Below are 18,021 nucleotides of genomic sequence, written 5' to 3'. Positions count from 1 at the left end.
AAACCAAAATACTCAAACACACACTCACACACAGCCACAGATGAACACACTTTCTCTAGCTCACAGACAAACACGCCCAGTGGTCTCTCGGTACTGCTCCTTGGTGGTTAGGGACTGGTAGCTACACATACTGACACTCACTGAGGGAAAATAAATAGACTTTAAAACTGAGCTCATATCCCCATTAATTCTGATGAGAGAAAAAAAAGGTAAATTTGCACTGAATTCTGTTTTCCATTTAGCAAACACTCTGGCCTCGAGATGGGCAACAACAACTGAGATTAAGTTGCTCAACAATAAAGATTTATGCAATAGAAAAATGTTTTCTAAGGTACTTTATACAATATATCAGATCATACCAGCAGTATTTCCTAGCGTCCTGACCTACCAGAGTTAATCTGATTTAAATGTTCATGTTCATGTACATGGCAGCCCTGCATTTACTATTATGTTTTGTGTGTTTTAAATTGCTGCAGTCTGTGCCTCTGCAATACATCCCACCTGCTGATGATATCTGTTCTTTAGGGTTGAGAACATTAAAGGGGCCGAACTGATACTGGATTTTTAAAGGCTGATATAATAACAATAGTTTGGAACAGGAAATGTCAGGTATTACTTTTCCTGAAAGTCAACCTGAGATTCACATTTACACAGTGACATTATGTTGACTTCATGTGTGGAGCCTACATGCTTTTGAGTATTTTGTAATTGGTAAAACGTTCCAATGTAATTTGTAACAAGAGTCATTTTGTATTTTTTAAATTAATTGTCAAAATACTTTTTATGATTCATGAAACAAAAAAACAAGACGAGGTCAAAATCTAGCATATGGACTGTGTTTGAAACACTGGAGGGTTTTTATGTTAAAACGGCATTTTAATTTGAAACAGGGAGTAGTGACACACACTTCCTCATGGACTTTCGCTCTAGCACAAGTGGCCATTGGTCACTATCAGAGGCAAGTTACACCGATAAAGATAGCTTGTAAAACGTCCTATTGGAGCCAATTAATCGGCCAAACGGATCAGTCGACCTCTATTGTGTGGAGATTTTGGCTTGACAGTGAATACATGTAGATTAAAAGCATAGAACTATTTGTGTTTAGGTTAAAGTGATGGGTTAGGCATTTAGTAGTTGCCATTAAAGTTATGATAAGCCTCAAGGGAATAATTGCACCATAACTCCATACAGTACCCTCATATTAACATGGCATGTCTGTATGTCATGAACAGCTACATCCTGCATATTTTTAAAAGGTTAAGTGGCTGTAAACACGCCGTGATTTTTGCGCCCTCAAATTCATTGTTTTCACTGTAGACGTGTGGCAGGTGCGCTCATACACCAGAGCGACGCCGTCACAGTGTTTACGCGCTCCGGAGCGCCTGTTTTTCAGGGCGTGACAGCTGCGCCCCAAGACAAACCAAGTTCAACTTTTGGAACGTGTGACATGTGACAAAGACCAACCAATCACAGTCGACAGATATCGTTCCCTTTATCCGTAAATATCAGTCTGTAATAAATATGGAAAAGTTTATCATTTTGGTGCAGGGCTGTCAGAGCTTTACATCTGTCCCATGGACGATTTGCCCACACACTTACAACCAGCACCTGGAAGAAGATCAGCTTTGCACTCGGGATTTCAGGAAAATAGGCTATGAAACAGTGTTTGTTAAGGTTGCTTAGCAACCGTAGACGCAACCTGCCACCGCGCTGTTAAAAGCTGGCACAAAAGAGGCACAAAAGTAGTGCCTGACCTCCCGTTTTCCAGGTTGTTAAAGACGCGGCATGTGTACGGCCTCTTAGTTTGATCTGTTAGACACTGTTAATCTCCCAATGACAAAAGGTTGTTTTTGGATGCTTGGCTAGGGTGGATGCAGTGCCTAGATCATGTATAGGTTCAGTATGTTGTTCAAGGTTTATTTGACTACTACAATACAAGCCCACCCACCCAAACCAGCCCAAACCGACTGACATTAGGTTTGTCTCTCACACTCCCCCTCCTAGGGCTGAAGATTTTATCACATGTATTTTATTATAGGCAGGATTCCTCTTCTGAAAAGAAAAACATTGTAAAAGTAAATGTAGTGATATAATATCCATATGTTCAGCAACAATGACAATCTGATTACACCAGAAAATAGTTGATGTCAGTAAAGTGAAATGTGATCTATACAGAAATAACTACGCATGAAACTGTTTCATTTCTCATCCATGCGGACATGCACACCACTCCAATGAATATCTATCCCAAGCATATGAGAGTACATGGTCTGTAGGCCCGTATCAGATGACTCTTTGATGTGATTAAACGACGCAGTTCACATCAGATACGATTTCATCCGAGAAATTATTTTTCAACGCGACACAAAACCTTAACTGTGCACCACTTGTCTCACTCTGTCCATCCTTCTTTCTTCTATTTTATTTTTACAGTTTATCTCTTTCAACCCTGTCTCTCCTTCTTTCATGGCAGTAATAATAATGAAAAATCTCTTTTCCCTCTCGGCAATAAAGAGACCACCAGATACAAGGGAAGGAGAGAAGGAGAAGGAGAAAGGGGGGGGGGTCTGACAATCGCATTAGCTAGACTGCATGGTTGCTTTTTTGGAGAAAATAAAGAGAATAGTGTGTTTCTATCTGTTTGTGTGTTTGTGTTTGTGTTTGTGTGTCTTGTGTGACAGCCCTTGTGTTTGTCTATGTGTGTGTGTGTGTGTGTGTGAGAGAGAGAGAGAGAGAGAGAGAGAGAGAGAGAGAGAGAGAGCAGAGAAAGCACTCTGCTGATATTAGCTAGTTCTTCATTCACTTGCTAATGTGATTTCACTCTATACACTACACACACAAACATATGCATCCACAAGCACACACACACTCCAGCAGGAATAGACCTTGAATGTCAGACACCCTCTCTTCCATCTCTCTTTCCCTTTCTGTAAAAGAATTTTGGTTTTACCTCATAAATCTGAAAATACATAAATCCAGTGATAAATTGTTACACAGGAAATAGGGTATGCAGAGTGTGTGTATGTATGTGTGTGTGTGTGTGTGTGTGTATGTTAAAGTTTGTTTCTGCAAGAGTGAAGCATTACAAATAAGATATTGGAGAGGAAGCGGAAGAGAATGGTTTGAGGTTTATTTACATAACACAATATTTGCCTTTTTTATGCTGGCTGCGTTTTTATCAAGAACCTCCTTACAAAAACACGAATGCACGCAATGTTTCAAAAGGATCTTTCATTTTCTTTATTTTTACTGGTGAATGCCTTTTGGAACAACACATCTAGTTGAATTGAAATGTGACAAAGATATGTCAAGCCGCACAGACATTGGCAGAAAATTCTGGGGAAAAAAATGCAAAAAAGATGCAAATTTGTGTGGCTGTGGCCAACTTTTACAAATTTGATACCCAGAGGCACAAGTGCAACCATGGTGCTAAATAATCCAAAACAAGGGGTTGAAGTGAGATGAATAATGTTAAGAGGAGGAATGTTTTCTTAGAAGGTGGCAGTGCGGCAGGCTTCAGTCATTGCCAAACTCTGTGGTAATGGCAGCTGAAGTGACACAAAAATATACTGAACTTAGCCATATTTTCCATCACATTAAAGCAACAGGAAGCAATTTCACATACGTGTGTGTGGGTGAGGGTGAGGGAGCAGTGATCTGTATGGGTTAGGGAGCAGCATGAGTCAGAGCCCATGGAGACAAGCAAAACGCTGTCCGTTCATGCAGGTTATCAATGTGTTTGTGTTACTTGATGGACAGTTATTAGCTAGCTAAAATGCAACTGATGTAACTGAACTGCTAAATTCTTCTTCTTGTGGCGTTACCAAACACCTGCATTACCACCACCCTCTAGACGGGATTTGGGACGACTCTCATTTGCATTTATGTGAGAAAAGGGACAAAAAAGACGGATGTATGTGGTCAGGTTTATACAAAAGTATATTAAATTGCATGTGAATTTTATTTCAGAGACTTGAAATATATGGGCTTAATTAGATTTTTAAAAAAAGTTTCATCAATATGTTGCCAAGGTCAGATTATGTCACACTTAAATACTGCCAGTTGTAAGCCTGCATTCAGTTGTGTGTGTGTGCGTTAGTGTGTCTGTCTGCAGCTAATCTTGCATACTACTGGATCCGTCAACCTAAAAAAAAAATGTGCACATTTCTGACTGTATGCTCAATGACCTCTGGTGGTTGCAGTGATTCATAATTTTTTATTTAAAAAAAAAAAAAAAAGACTGCTCTGTTTTATACCATCACTTCTCACTCCTCTTGACTGTCAGGTAAGGATCGCAAATTATGAACATAATCACATAGCAAAAGGTGTTTCTGCTAGGCTAAAAACATGCCTTACCTAGTCTTTTGCAGGCCACATTTTGTCCAGTGCCGTGGCTCAGATTGTGACATCCTTAGAGAATATGGTCTCCACACTGGATGTATTGTGATCCACTAAAGTTAGGCACAGTACGAGATGAATTAATCCCCACTTTTGTTATCTTTGCTGCCATCTTGACTGCAAGAGAGCCAGGAAGGAGACTTGAGTTAGATTCAACTGTTAATTGTTTGATAGGGGAGAGGGAGGGTTTTACAGTTATGTATCGTAGGTTAAGCATTGTGGTACGATGTCCGTCATTACGTGCACATCATGGCTATCATGCTTACTGTTAGTCTTTACAGAGGTATCATTGTAAGTAGGGCTGCACTCAAACAAAGAAAATCTTGGTTGGCTGAAATTGTACCTAATCTTCAACCAACCCATTGTTGATGGGGGAAAAAGATCAGCAAGTTATTTCCAGATTAACTAAATTCAGATTCAGATTCAGATTCAGAATACTTTATTAATCCCCGGGGGGAAATTGTTTTTGTTCCAATGCTCCGTGCAAAGTAGAAATAGAAATACAGCATGAATGGAAACAAGAGATAAAGATGAAGATATAAATAAAATACTAAAATAGACAATGAAATAAGTAAAATAAATATTAAAGTAGACATTAAAATAAAATAAAATAAAATAAAATAAAATAAATATTAAGTAGACATTAGAATAAAATAGAATATTAAAGTAGACATTAACATAAAATAAAATATTAAAGTAGGCAATAAAGTAAAATAAATAATAAGAACAGTAAAGTAGACAATCTGAAATATATACAATTGACCACAGTGCACTTAGTGCACTGTACCTGGTGGCGTTGAGTTTTCACCAAAGCATTTCTTTTGTGTAACACGGCTAGACGTTAACACTTGCCCAGGGCAAGTAAACTCTGTGTTCAGGCAAGTGGAATGCCTCAAGTGAAAATTAAATGTGATCTCAAATGTAATAATATCTGACAATATACCGCATAAACACTTCCACCTGAGCTGTGTGTGCGATTCTGTCTCACCACTAAACACTGAATGGGACTGATGAGAAATATCTGACATACTGGATGCTATAGAAGGGAGCTCTGGGGTTGACAGACTTACTGTTTTTATCCCAGTAGCTAACATTTTGCCACTCCAACACGGGCTCCGGTGTCATCCTGCGGTGTGTTTTTTCCTGAGATTTAGTAAAATAAAGCCTTAGTGAGCACTGAATGTCTTCTGTAATTATTGGACATTTTATTGTAAAAATAAAAGTAGGAAAATGTTTAACTTCACTGTCACCAGTTGTCCAACTATAGTGGAAAAGGGTGCTGAACAACAACAACAAATGCCGTTTCCAACTGGAAAAAGAAAGGCTTTGGTGGACACACAGCCTTTGAAAGTAACACCAGCCACTGTCTGAGCAATGAGAACTTGGTCAGAAAAGACCATAACGACCAACCAACTAGAAGTTCACAGCCCTATTTGTAAGGACAGATAGAAGGGGAAAGGAAGTCTAGATGGGAAGTGAAATAAGGGAAAGGAAAGCAAATTGTTAAAGCATAAAAAGTGGGGAGATATATTAAAAGGGGGCAGATGAGAGGAAAGAACAACCAAAAATAGGAAGGCAGCAGAGACAGAGAAATACTGAGTAGATATAGATTAGGAACAGAGGGAGAGATTAAAGAGATGGTTGGGTGCTTTTAAGAAAGTGGCCACCATTCGTGCTTTGAGTGGTATTGGACTAGATGAGAGAGAACGAAGAAATAGAAAAGGAGTAAGTCGTCTGAGAAATGGGAATCAAAATGGGAAGGAGGTCCAACTAAAAGAGACAGGGAACTGAAAACAAGGAAAAGGGAATAGACAGGGGAGATAAAAGCATGTTATACAGGGTGAAAGAGTTTGGATGAGCAGAAAGGTGGACAGATTGATTAGAGAAAAGTACAAGTCATAAGAGGACCAAATTCAAGTTAACAATGAAAGAAAAGTGTGAGGAGAGATGGGACATGGCAAACAAGATAGGAGAGATGGAGAAATAGAAAGATAAAAAGAGAGGTTAGGACCAGAAGAAAATGAATACAATATGAAAAGGAGGAGGTGACAGGGTGAAAGAAATAAAAAGGGGGATAGAAAGATGAAAAGATGAGAGGAGAGGTGATAAAGTAGGTCCATAATGGAGGATAAAAGCAAGGTAGGAGGGAGAGGAAGAAGATGAAAGAAGGGTTGAGAGGAGGGATAGATAGAGAGGCTAACAGAGGGCAGGTTCTAGAAAAACATTTGATTAGGTTTGTTTTGCTGATTGAAAGCTTAATTAATTAAAATGTAGACAAAGAGCGATGAAAGGACAGATTGAGAATTGTGTGAATGTTTGAAATACTTCACAAACACTTTATTATAACTGAAGATGCATGTTATGCTAAAATTCTAAGGTTTCATTGTATGTGTGAAAGGTAGAGGTCCTTGAGGGACACAGTCTTTGTTGCCACATTCCCATTAGCCAGCAAGAGATTATTCGTATCAACTCACAGGTACAAATGTTGCTAGGAGAACATGAAGTTGGTCTCCTATGTCAAGGATTTTCTGACATTCCTTGAGTGTTTTCTTCTTTGTATTATAGAAAGGTAAGGCAGGAGGCATGATGGGCAAATACACCTAACGATAAGGTTATACTCAGTTATGAGGAGTAAGGATCAATGTGGAACTAACAGCCAGCTAATGAAAAGCTACTGAATCGGTAGAAAAAGAAGACCCATGTAATACTGCAAGATCCAAGAGATTTATGGTAACCTGTGTTTTACAGTATCACAAATTCCACTTTGACTGGGGTGGAGGGGAGAGACTGAATAAAGATAGACGGATGCCAGAGGGATTCAATGTCTGTGCATGGTAAGAAGTAGGGATGGACATGAGTACTCAAGTACTGAATGTGGAGCGTAATTACAGTTGCAGGAAATCATTCAAAGTTAACATCTCTTGGACGGGAGGCAGTGATGTATCTGCTATCAGGAAAGGTGACCAGGCATAAGAATAATGTTTGGAAGTATTTCAACAAAATAAAAAAAATGAATGTTCCGTGCAAGCACTGTAATTTTAAATTTGCGTATCATAGCTCATCTCCACGGTCTGTAAAGTAGGATAACCCTATCGCTATCTGCATTTTCACTTGGGTGATCATTTTAGATCCTATTCTTAACGTTTGATTCTTTTTTTTTTTTTTGCAAGTACTCTGTAATAATTTAATGCAAGTACTCAAATATGGAAATTACTTAAATTGCCTGTCCCTAGTAAGTTAAGTGGTGAAAGTGAATGAAGGTAGAAAAGAAAGGTGATATAGAAAAGGGAGATAAGTAAAGATCAAAGCCAGAGGAAAAAAAATTAGGGGACAAAGGTGAAAAGGAAAAGTGGTGAGACAGAAGAAAGTGTGTCGAGGAAGTAAAGAAACCGTCGCTGTATGAATGCCAGGGAGATGGAAAGGCGGAGAGATGAGAAGAATTAACAAGGACAGAGGAAGAAAGGAGATTTCGGTGGGTAAATGCCAGAGAGAGAAGAGCAGAGAGGGGGACAGAGGAAGTGTGAAAGGCAGTTAAAGTAAAGAGGGGAGGAAGTTGGGTGACTTGGTGCTAGAGGAAAGGCTGGTGCGAGTGGATTGAGGGAAGAGGAAGGGAAGGAGGAGAGATGAAAGAGGAAGGGAGGAAATGGAAGGGAGGAGGGAGGTGAAATAAAGGGAGCATGGTAGCTGCAGGACAAAAAAAATGTGTTGCAGTGGCAGGAAGAAGGTTTGGCTCTTGTCCATACCTGGAAAAAAAGCTGGCCTTCTATTCCTCCTTCTCTCTCTTTCCTCATTTAATTCAAGGAATCTAAAAGCTGAGGACACACCTGGGCTGTTTTGTGCAAGCTCATTTTTTGAGGAACCGTGGAGTATAGATTAAAGGCGGCCTTGCCTCCTTACATGATTCCTGATATTTCTTTTTTGCTTGTTTTTGTTTTGTTTACCTTTTTGTACACAAAGCCATTTCAGTATTACTATTTAGCTGACCAAGGCTCACATTTCTGTTGGTGCACTTTCATCTTGTGGCTTAGTTTGTTTAAAAGCCCATACCGAGTCGTGGGCTTTTGTGCAGCCCTTCTTTATATTTTCAATAATGGAGAGTTGTTTGTGTTCTGCCCTAGAGTGTATGCCAGGCAGTGGTACTGGTATGAGCAAACATCAGATATAGGAATGTTATCAAACTGGCAAAGTATAATCGTGCATGTCTCACATGCGGACCAGTAAAACCATTGCATAATAACCTGTGAATAACAGCACCTCCAAATTTCCCCTTTCTTTTAGTATAAAGAAGTACAAGTACATTCTGAAAACGGTCATCCATTTACAAAACAGATGATGAACAGCCTGAGATGTCTGGAAAATAAGTAAAATAAGTGCAGTTTTAACAATATTTCTCAGTTTTTCCACATTTAGTCAGTACGTTTACATGCATAGTTAAGTCAAGCTACGGTTATAGCTCAAAAAGGCAATTTAATTGTCCTAGTATACAAGCAATCAGTTTATTGACTGAAGTAAGTCCGACTCCACTAGAAGGAGGCATATCAGAGGTGGTCTCAGCTTATTAGTATAGGACCTATTGCTGGTTAACCCTATGACATCACAGATCAAACAAGCGACAAACAAGTTAGCTATGGTTAGCTAGCGGCAAAGTGGTACCATAGTGAATAACTTAACAGCTCTGGTTCTGGATGTAGATTTCGCCATGTTGTTAGTGGCTTCTAATGCTGTTACCCATTAATGCTATTTGACTTCTGGGTCAAAGCCCGGGGTGAAAACTGTGGAGCATGCGCAGAGTGCCTTGGCCAGTTTGGATCCATTTGCCTGTATACAGGCACGAGAAATTCGACTCCCAATCGCATCATCTGGGTGTGTTAGTCCGACTTGAAGAAATCTGATTAGTGCGATACTACTATTTCAGTCGGACTAATACGTTTACATGTATTTTAAAAGTTGGTTTTAATTGGACAGACACAATAAATCCATTTTCTCCAATGTCACATAAGCGTACCGACTGTCATCAGATGTGCATTGATGTAATGTGCAAAGCTATTGATGAACCAGGTGAACTTATCCCTTACCTTACAAACCATTTAAAAATCTAAGGGTTAGGGTTAGGGTCAGGAGGGTTCCACCAATATGGTTTTAAGACGTGATACAGCTGCTGATTTACAATATTTTGCACAGTATTCAATATCTTTAAATATGATCACAATAAGAATTCACTGATTTTTCAGAGAACTATATTCTGGTCAGGGTGGAAAAGCCTCTGAAGCAATATTTACATGAAGCAGGCCACTCACTGTTTAATTTGCTCCTAAAACCTAATGCCTCTTAGCCTTGATGAGTGCATCAATATTTGGTGTGCAAAGTTATCCAGCGGGCCAGATCGGACCCTTAAGCGGGTCAGTTTTGGGCCCCGGGCCGTATGTTTTACACCCCAGTATTAGAGTGTTACTTAAATGAAAAGTTGGCAAAAGACAGTAAAATGCATAGATTCTGGATTACACCCAAAAGTTAACAACATAATTTATATAGAATTTAAATTATAAAACATTATGTCAAGCTTTCTGTTTTTGGAATTTTTTGGAAGAGTTTGAATAAATCCTCAGAGGGCCTGTCACTAAAATCTTATGCACTCTTCTGAGAACATGCACCTGCTTTTTTTTGTTTGCCCGATGAATATTGTTTTTTTAGCACATCAATATGCTAATCTCCTTGCTGCTATAGGTTAACAAGCTGTAAGGCCTTTTGTGTTGTCAACAATAGAGGGGTTATTGTTTTTCCTGCATGTTTAATGTGTCTGGTAATTTGCTGATAATGTCAACACACTCTTCTGTGTTTCTACAGGCTAACAGGCTTCCAGGTTCCTCCTCCTGTCACCAGTACAGGAAATGTCTTCTCTTTACGGTTGACCAGCGACTTTGCCGTTTCTGCACATGGCTTCAAACTCAACTATGAAGGTCAGACAGTGTCTGTGTGTGTTTGAGTTTGTCTGTGTGTGTGGCTTGGTATGTGATAATGTATAGGCCAGTGATACTCAACTTTCGGCTCGTGGGCCATATCCAAGTGGCCCTTCCAACCATTTTCTAATTCACAGCGAAAATAAACTTAATTAACATTGGGAATTTTTTTTGTACTGTTAATGTAAATAAGGTGTCGGAGTGCATAACAAAAAAACAAAGAAAAAGTGGCAGGGGAGGAGGGGAGGTGCCAGGGAGGCTAAGCCCCAAATGACCTTAAATCCTGAAAATACTCCTGCATACACGTGACCTCTGTGAATTTGCTGTGACTGGCCCCTGGCCTCCTGTCATTTTGCAAAAGTAGCCCTTAGGGCAGCAAGCTCGGTATCCCTGGTATAGGCTGTGCTTCAGTGTTGACCTCTACAGTTCAGAAAAATTAACATTGTAAATAACAACCACTAGGTACTTACTAAATGTCAGATAAAAGTCCATAGCTCACAGAGAACTTTGGGTGTGAGCCATAAAAGAAAGAAGGGCATTCAGACAGCAACGACTCCCTTGGTAGACCCCCTTGTTTTTGAATGCAGAAGTAATTGAGCAGGTGCACTGTGTGCTGTTTACTTGAAGCAACTCCTGTTGATATTTGCTAGACACATAATACTTAGAGAAAGCAAAATGCCACACAAAGAACCTTCAAAATACAATGATCAGGCAAAACATTAAAACCACTGACAGATAAAGTAAATAACATTGATCATCTTGTTACAATGCAATGTACTGCTGGGAAACCTGGGGTCCCTAGCAGTCATGTGAATGCCACTTGACACGCACCACCCACCCAAACACCATTGTGGACCAAGCAAACCCTCTCATGGTAACAACACTCCCCAATGGCAGTGGCCCCCCCAGAAGGACAATGCGCCATGCCACACTGCAGAAACTGCTCAGGAATGATCCAAAGAACATGACAAAGAGCTTAAGGCCTTGACATGGCCTCCAAATTCCCCAGATCCAAATCCAGTCGAGCATCCTTGGGACATGCTGATACGTCATCTCGCAACCCACAGGACTCAAAGGATCTGCCGTGACGACCCTGGTGCCAGACACCACGGGGCATCTCCAAACTTCCTGTGTCCATACCTTGACTTGTCAGAGCTATGTCCAATCCGTAGAGGCCCCACCATGGATGGATCTGGGGTATTGGCACGTCCCACAGATTCTCATTCAAATTGGGAACTGGGGAATGTGGAGGCCAGGTCAATGCCTTGAGCTCTTTGCCATGTTCCTTGGGCCATTCCTGAGCAGAACACTGCATTGTAACAAGATAATGAATGTTATTCATTTCACCTGTCAGTGGTTTTGATGTTTTGGCTAATCGGTGTATAAGGTTATTTGTTTTTCTTTTTGTGACACTTATATTGAAGCCTCCCCTACTTAGCATTATCTGTTTATACATCCACATATGGTTATGGATGACCACAAGAGAGTTATATATGTTGTTGACAAATACATGAACAAACACTTGAATCTAACTTTATAGTCTTTATAGTCCGTCATATTAAATTTTTATATACTACGTATAAGTGGGACTTACAGTGTTTTGTTTTTTATATGTTGGGGACAGAGAGTACATGATTTCTATTGAATTCAATTCCTTCTAAAGGGCATTCAGATTCTGAAAGTTTTCAAGGAGAACTGCCATGTTCTGAACTCACCTTTTTTTTACTCCTTTCCACTCAGCACAGGAAAGGACTCCCTAATGGGTGACAAGTTCATTCCCTTTCAACATGGCAGGCTGTCAAATCCAGAGAGAGGAAAGCATGGGCAGAGCATAACATAAAATGAGAGTATACTGAAGGCTCTATATTATAGGCTTGCAGGGAGGTCATTTTTGCCATAGAACACCTATCTACCAGATTTTGAGAATCAATCCATTTTGACCCCCAGGGCCAAGTGCTTTGGCACTAAAACATCTTAAGCCCAGTTCACACCAAAGATTTGCTACATGATGAAACCAATTTAGGCAGTTACTGAGACTCAGAACAGCTTTTAGTGTCACCTGAAACTCGGCTTGTAAAGTCTCCAGCAGCTGCCTTTAGAAGGTAAAGCACATCACCGATTGCAACAGCCGATGGAGTTGTAGCGAAGTCCACTGGCCAAGTCAGCTACAAACTATCAGCAGATGGTGCGTTCGCTTGCTGTGGCATTCATTCTCTGACAACAGCCCTCCGTCCCTGCTGAGCCCAAGTCCACACCCACATGCTTCATTGACTGGTTAATTGGCACTGATTATTTACATTATCATGCAGTATTCATTATGAACTTGTTTATGTTTTTGCCATTTCATCATTACTAGAAATGCAACCGTAGCCAGTATTTCACCTTCACTATCCTCATTCATATTTCAAGAAGCTACAAATTAGCCAGTTTACTTTGGAGCTTTTAATAATAACAGAAGTACAGAGAGTAACAATGGAAACAATACACTGGCAGGTTTCAGATTGTTGCTGGTACATTGCAATTAGTTTCAACTGCTCTCGTTGCAAATCTTTGGTCTGACCTGGGTTTTACTTGTACACTCATATAACTTCAACCAAAACAGACGAACTGTCTCTCGGACATATAGGATTTTAGTACACATTAAGAACACTGGATTATTGAGGTAATTTAAGCATGGCATGGTCATGCTAAAATGTTTTTACCCAGTTTTTTTTAACATTTTAACAAAGAAAATATGAGGGTTGCTTTCAGAAGGCCCATTCCAAGGGTAGCTAAAGCATCCCCTTTCACTCTCTCCCTTGAGGGCCTGAGTAAACACCATGGTACCATTTTCACGGATGAAAGAAGAGATATGAATAGTTGAAGTGATGGTTAAAATTAGAACTCACTATGTTTCAACACCATGTCCTGTGCGCATTAAAAATTTCAGATTAGATTTAGATTAGAAAAACTTTGATGTCCTCAATGAGGCAGTTAGTTCCGGAGCATAAAACAGAGGAGCATAAAACTGTGTACCGGAGGCACACACATGACACCGAGCAAACCAACAAAACAAATAAGTACACAATTATGTCGTTACTTTCTTTTCACTGAGCACTTTAGATGTCAACAGCTGACAAGGCGGCAGTATTGTCTGTCTTACATATATGACTCCTTATGTCATTTAAAAGGACACATTGCAAGACATTTACTTAGGCAGTAGATAATACGTATTAAACATGAGGCCATTATAATTATAGTCTTGTTACACATTACAACACTCTGTTGCAATGTGTATATTAAAGTTGCAGAGGTAGAGGTACACAGATGGTGTATGTGACGTAGTCATGGTCATGTAGTATTCATTTGGTAGTCCTCTGTACTGCTGGGATACTAATACTGAATCTGGGTTATGTCTTATTACAGAATGCACTGTGACCAAGATAGCACTGGTGATGTTTTTTTCAAGAAACTTAAACTATAAGAGAGACTGTGGAAAGACCGTTCTAATAAAAGGCACACATGCTTAAAGGGATACTTTGGAGATTTACAATCAGCTTTGAGTCATAACAATGTGGGTAGTGTGTGTGAATGAATAACGGTGAATTTCCCTACATCTTGCCAGCACCTAGATCTACCTATTCGTTTGCCAGCAAAAATTCTAGTCATCTGGTGGACTTTTGCTGGTTCTTGGGAAGTTGCTTGAGCTTCAGATTGTACATTTGTATGTCTGCCACTACCATGGACACAGAGAGACAGAGCGAGAGAGAAAACTGCCTCTCTCTCAAACTCAAACTCAAACCAAAGTCAGATCAAATGGTTAAACTAGGCAGTGCAGATCATATATGAACTAAGATTATTGTCTGTTTCTCAACAAAGCATGACGCAAAACGAGGCAAGGAAAAAAACAAAAGATCAAACAGTAAAACTAGGCAGTGCTGCTCAAATAAGAACCAGGATCATTTTACTGCATTGCCTGTTTCTCATCTAAAATGTTAATTCTATTTCAGTCAGGGCCACTTTAGTCAAAGAAAACTTTATTTCCATTTGCAGTTTTATAATTGGCTGTATGACTCTGTTCTGGGCCCTCTCTACCTTTCCTCGGGCCTACGCAGAAAGCCTCTTCCACGGGTCTGTGTGGAAAGCCTAAAGCAGAGAGAGAACATCTCTCTACCCTTCCACACACTTATGTGGAAAGTCTTAAGGCAGAGAGAGCACACCTCCCTGCCCTTCCATGTGCCTACATGGGAAGCCTAAGGCAGGGAGAGCAGCAGCAAAGACACCTCGGGAACAGAAAAGAGCCAGCATCAATGAAAAATAGAAATGACATTGATAAGTCAGACAGCATGAAAAGGAGGAGCTGGGGTGGAGGCGGGTTACAAAGCGGCTCGCAGAGGAAGCAGCAACAGTAGGCAGGCCAGAGCAGTTTAAATAGGGCGCCCTGAATGAGATTCGCCACTTGTTTGCATAGAAGGGGATCATGTGATCTATCAGCTGACTCCTCTCTATCAATCAGCTGCTCCATCAGTTGATTGGGCTGTTTGAGATCAGCTGATGTAGCTGGGATGTGAGCTGAGCTTGACATCGTGTCTTGCCTGAACTAACTCTTTTGTATATTTTTGTGAGAAGACCTTCTGTTAATCAGTTACATACTTCTTTACAGAGGCATTCTGAATTAGAGTCAAGCATTTAGGCCCATGTAGACAGTAGGGAATGTTGTCTCTCAAGCAGGGCTATTCAAATTTAGTCGGGCCACATGTTCAGAAAAACTGAGGCAGCCAGACTGCTATTATTGTTATTTTTTATATACACTTGACACGACACGCCACCACGTTTTCAAAACTTCTGCTCTGCGACACTGTAAAAGTAGCCATTGAAAAAAGGAGCCATTGCTTGTTTCAAGGATCCATTGTGGCAGAATGATCGTTTCTTGGGTGATTTAAAAAAAAAAAAATAAATAAATAAAAAAATAAAAAGTATTTGTGAACAGAACTGGTCAGTGGGCCGGACTGCTTTGATCAGCGGGCCGGAGATGGCCCGTGAGCCACTAAATAGGCCTTCTCTAAAGAAACATGTTCAGGCTCTTGTGCCAAGTAAACACTGTCGTAACAGTCAACTATCAACACACTCTGTCATGGATTACTGGGAACCGTGAATAGAACAGAGCCATCGTTAATGTTATTAGTAACACCTGTGCTTTTTCTGCTGTGACACATCAAAATGTCTGCCGTGAAAAAGGCCTGCTGAAAAGAACTATAGCTGGTGTAATGTTTGATGGAAATTGGATGACTTCCGTTCACTAAATTTCAGATGACAGCTTGTTTATTTACACACACACATACACACACACACACACACACACACACACTTATATTGCTGGCCACAGCTGGTTGCTGTTGAAAATAATACACTGCTCAATTGTCTCTCTGTGTAACCCTCTCTATTATTCTATAGACCTTTGTGCTTGTCTGGATATAGGGTGGATGGTCGGTGGGTGTTCACTTTGCAAATATGTGTGTCTGGTGTGCCGCATAATGACAGTATCACTGATTGCAAAGTGCCTTGGTTTTAAGTCTGCACACATGCTGTGTTTGAGTTAATGTGTGTGCATGTCTGTGTGTGTTTGTGCTACTTGTATGTCCAAGCAGTTGTCCCAGATTTATTCACTGGCACTAGTTTCCACTTGCTACTTGGCCCATGTTCACTATGTGTGATTGTGTGTCTCTATGCATGTGTGTTTGTTTGTGTGCGTCTGTGTGTGCGACTCGGAGAGTTTGCTCCAGGGGACTTATCTGAAGAGCCCCTGCTGTTGATACATTCAGCTGTTTGACTTACTCTGTGTGTGTGTGAGAAACAGAGAGTCAGACCACACTTGGCATTTGCAAAAAATACAACATTATGCTGATGATCTGTCTGTCTTTCTATATTCAGCATCGCATACTGTCCACAACACACAGCTTGGCTGTGAATTAATACAGCGAGGAGGAGATTTTCTCAGAAGGAATGATCCACCCTGGTTTGGACAATTTTTGGCAAGTCATCCTTACTCCATGTAATCCTTCTGCCTAATCTGTTACTGGAGTCATTTCAGATTTTAGATTTCTGCAGGTATTGCCTCAGCATTGTCAACAATACATTTTTAGAGAAGAATTGTGTAAAAAATACCTGCTTGTCATCATTATTGCTGGAAGTGTTGTTTGTTATTTACAAGCACAGCGCTCATTTTCAGCCAAATTACTAAAAATTTAAACCACTAGATTTAAGAAGTTTAGAAATAGGGGTTAAATCATCAGTCTCTCATTCTGTCTCTCACACACAGGCACACACACAAAATATCAACACATTACCGATGCAAATTCAATAGCTGTCTTTTTGCTTTGATTGAAGATTGTAAGATTGTATTTTTACCGGATGGGTGAATTTAAGTGGCTTCTGTGACTGATAATTTTAGGCATGCAAGTATTGAAAGAAGTCAAACCTTAAATTATTGTATTGTATGTAATTTCAAAGTTAATTTTTTGAATTTTAAAAATGTTTTAAAAATCATAATAACAACAGTGAGAGTGCATAAATGCTTATGATAATATCAGATGTAAATGCTAAGATCCTGGATCAAGATAATGTATCCAGATGCAGATTGCACATCTGTAAATAGGGTCTAAGAGTTAGACTACTCTCCCCATGTGTGACATCAGCTTTGCTTTAATCCCTGCTTATTTTAATACAAAGATTTATCCTATAAAAGATGGAGTAAATTGGACCTCTAGAAGATTAATGCAGCATAAGAAGTGATGCGGGTGTGTTTGCCAGACATCTGTAAAGCAGGACCGAAGCGAAATTCTGGATGTAACAACAGATGTAGACTCCAGCTCTTTGTTCATGAGCTCTGCCGTGACTGAAACAGTAAGATCGTGACCAAACTGAGTTTGCTTTACAACGTGACTGGACTCACCCTTATCGTCACATTGAAATGACCCAACGTCATCTCTGCATCTGATGAGGAAGCCTCCTGGACATGTTGCTGTTGAGTTATTCCAGGCACGTCAAATCATGGGACGACCCTGGGGCACACCAAGAAGATGCTGGAGGGCTTTCACATCCCACCTGGCCTGTGAATGCCTCGGGACTCTCGCCTCGGGAGCCTGGAAGGAGCTGGAGGATATGGATGGGGAGGAGGGTGTCTGGACTGCTCTGCTCAACCTGCTGTAGAGCTGGATATGCTTTAGAGAAAGGATGAATGGATAGATGTATGGCTTACCACACTATATTATTATTATTATACATGATAAAGGTTAATTCACTGATCGCTCTATAGAAGGGAATTTTGCAATTGGCAGGGCAAAGGTACAGTAGTGCGGCTCTATCCTTTTCAGCCTGTCTGCTTGGTGGGGTACACTTTGATGTAATCCTTGAACATTTCTCCTCCGTCCTCTGAAGACTGTCAGGTCATAACTAATTCATGCACTGGCACATACCATACAGTGTGTATACGTGCATGTGTGTGTGAAACAGAGAGAGAAAGAGAATGATGTATTATTTAACGTGATGTCGGAGGCAGTTTGATATTGTGCTGATGAGACGGAATCAGAGATTATCACAGCACTTAGACACACATGCACACACACGCACACTGTTCTTTCTCAGCATGATCATTGTTGGAGAATTATTCTTTTTGTTTCGTATTACT

General features: G+C 40.2%; 1 protein-coding gene across 1 annotated transcript in view; it reads left to right on the top strand.

Annotated features, from left to right (window-relative positions):
• The window catches only part of csmd3b (CUB and Sushi multiple domains 3b), a 478,068-nt gene that overhangs the window by 144,907 nt on the left and 315,140 nt on the right, over positions 1 to 18,021 (top strand). Inside the window, exon 3 of the mRNA XM_050035068.1 lies at positions 10,243 to 10,355. Within this exon, the coding sequence (XP_049891025.1) occupies positions 10,243 to 10,355 (113 nt within the window). The remainder of the gene's footprint in view (positions 1 to 10,242; positions 10,356 to 18,021) is intronic.

The sequence above is a fragment of the Epinephelus moara genome, chromosome 22, assembly GCF_006386435.1.
Source record: "Epinephelus moara isolate mb chromosome 22, YSFRI_EMoa_1.0, whole genome shotgun sequence".
In the NCBI taxonomy this organism is placed as follows: Eukaryota; Metazoa; Chordata; class Actinopteri; order Perciformes; family Serranidae; genus Epinephelus; species Epinephelus moara.
This window is presented reverse-complemented; position numbering and strand designations above follow the sequence as displayed.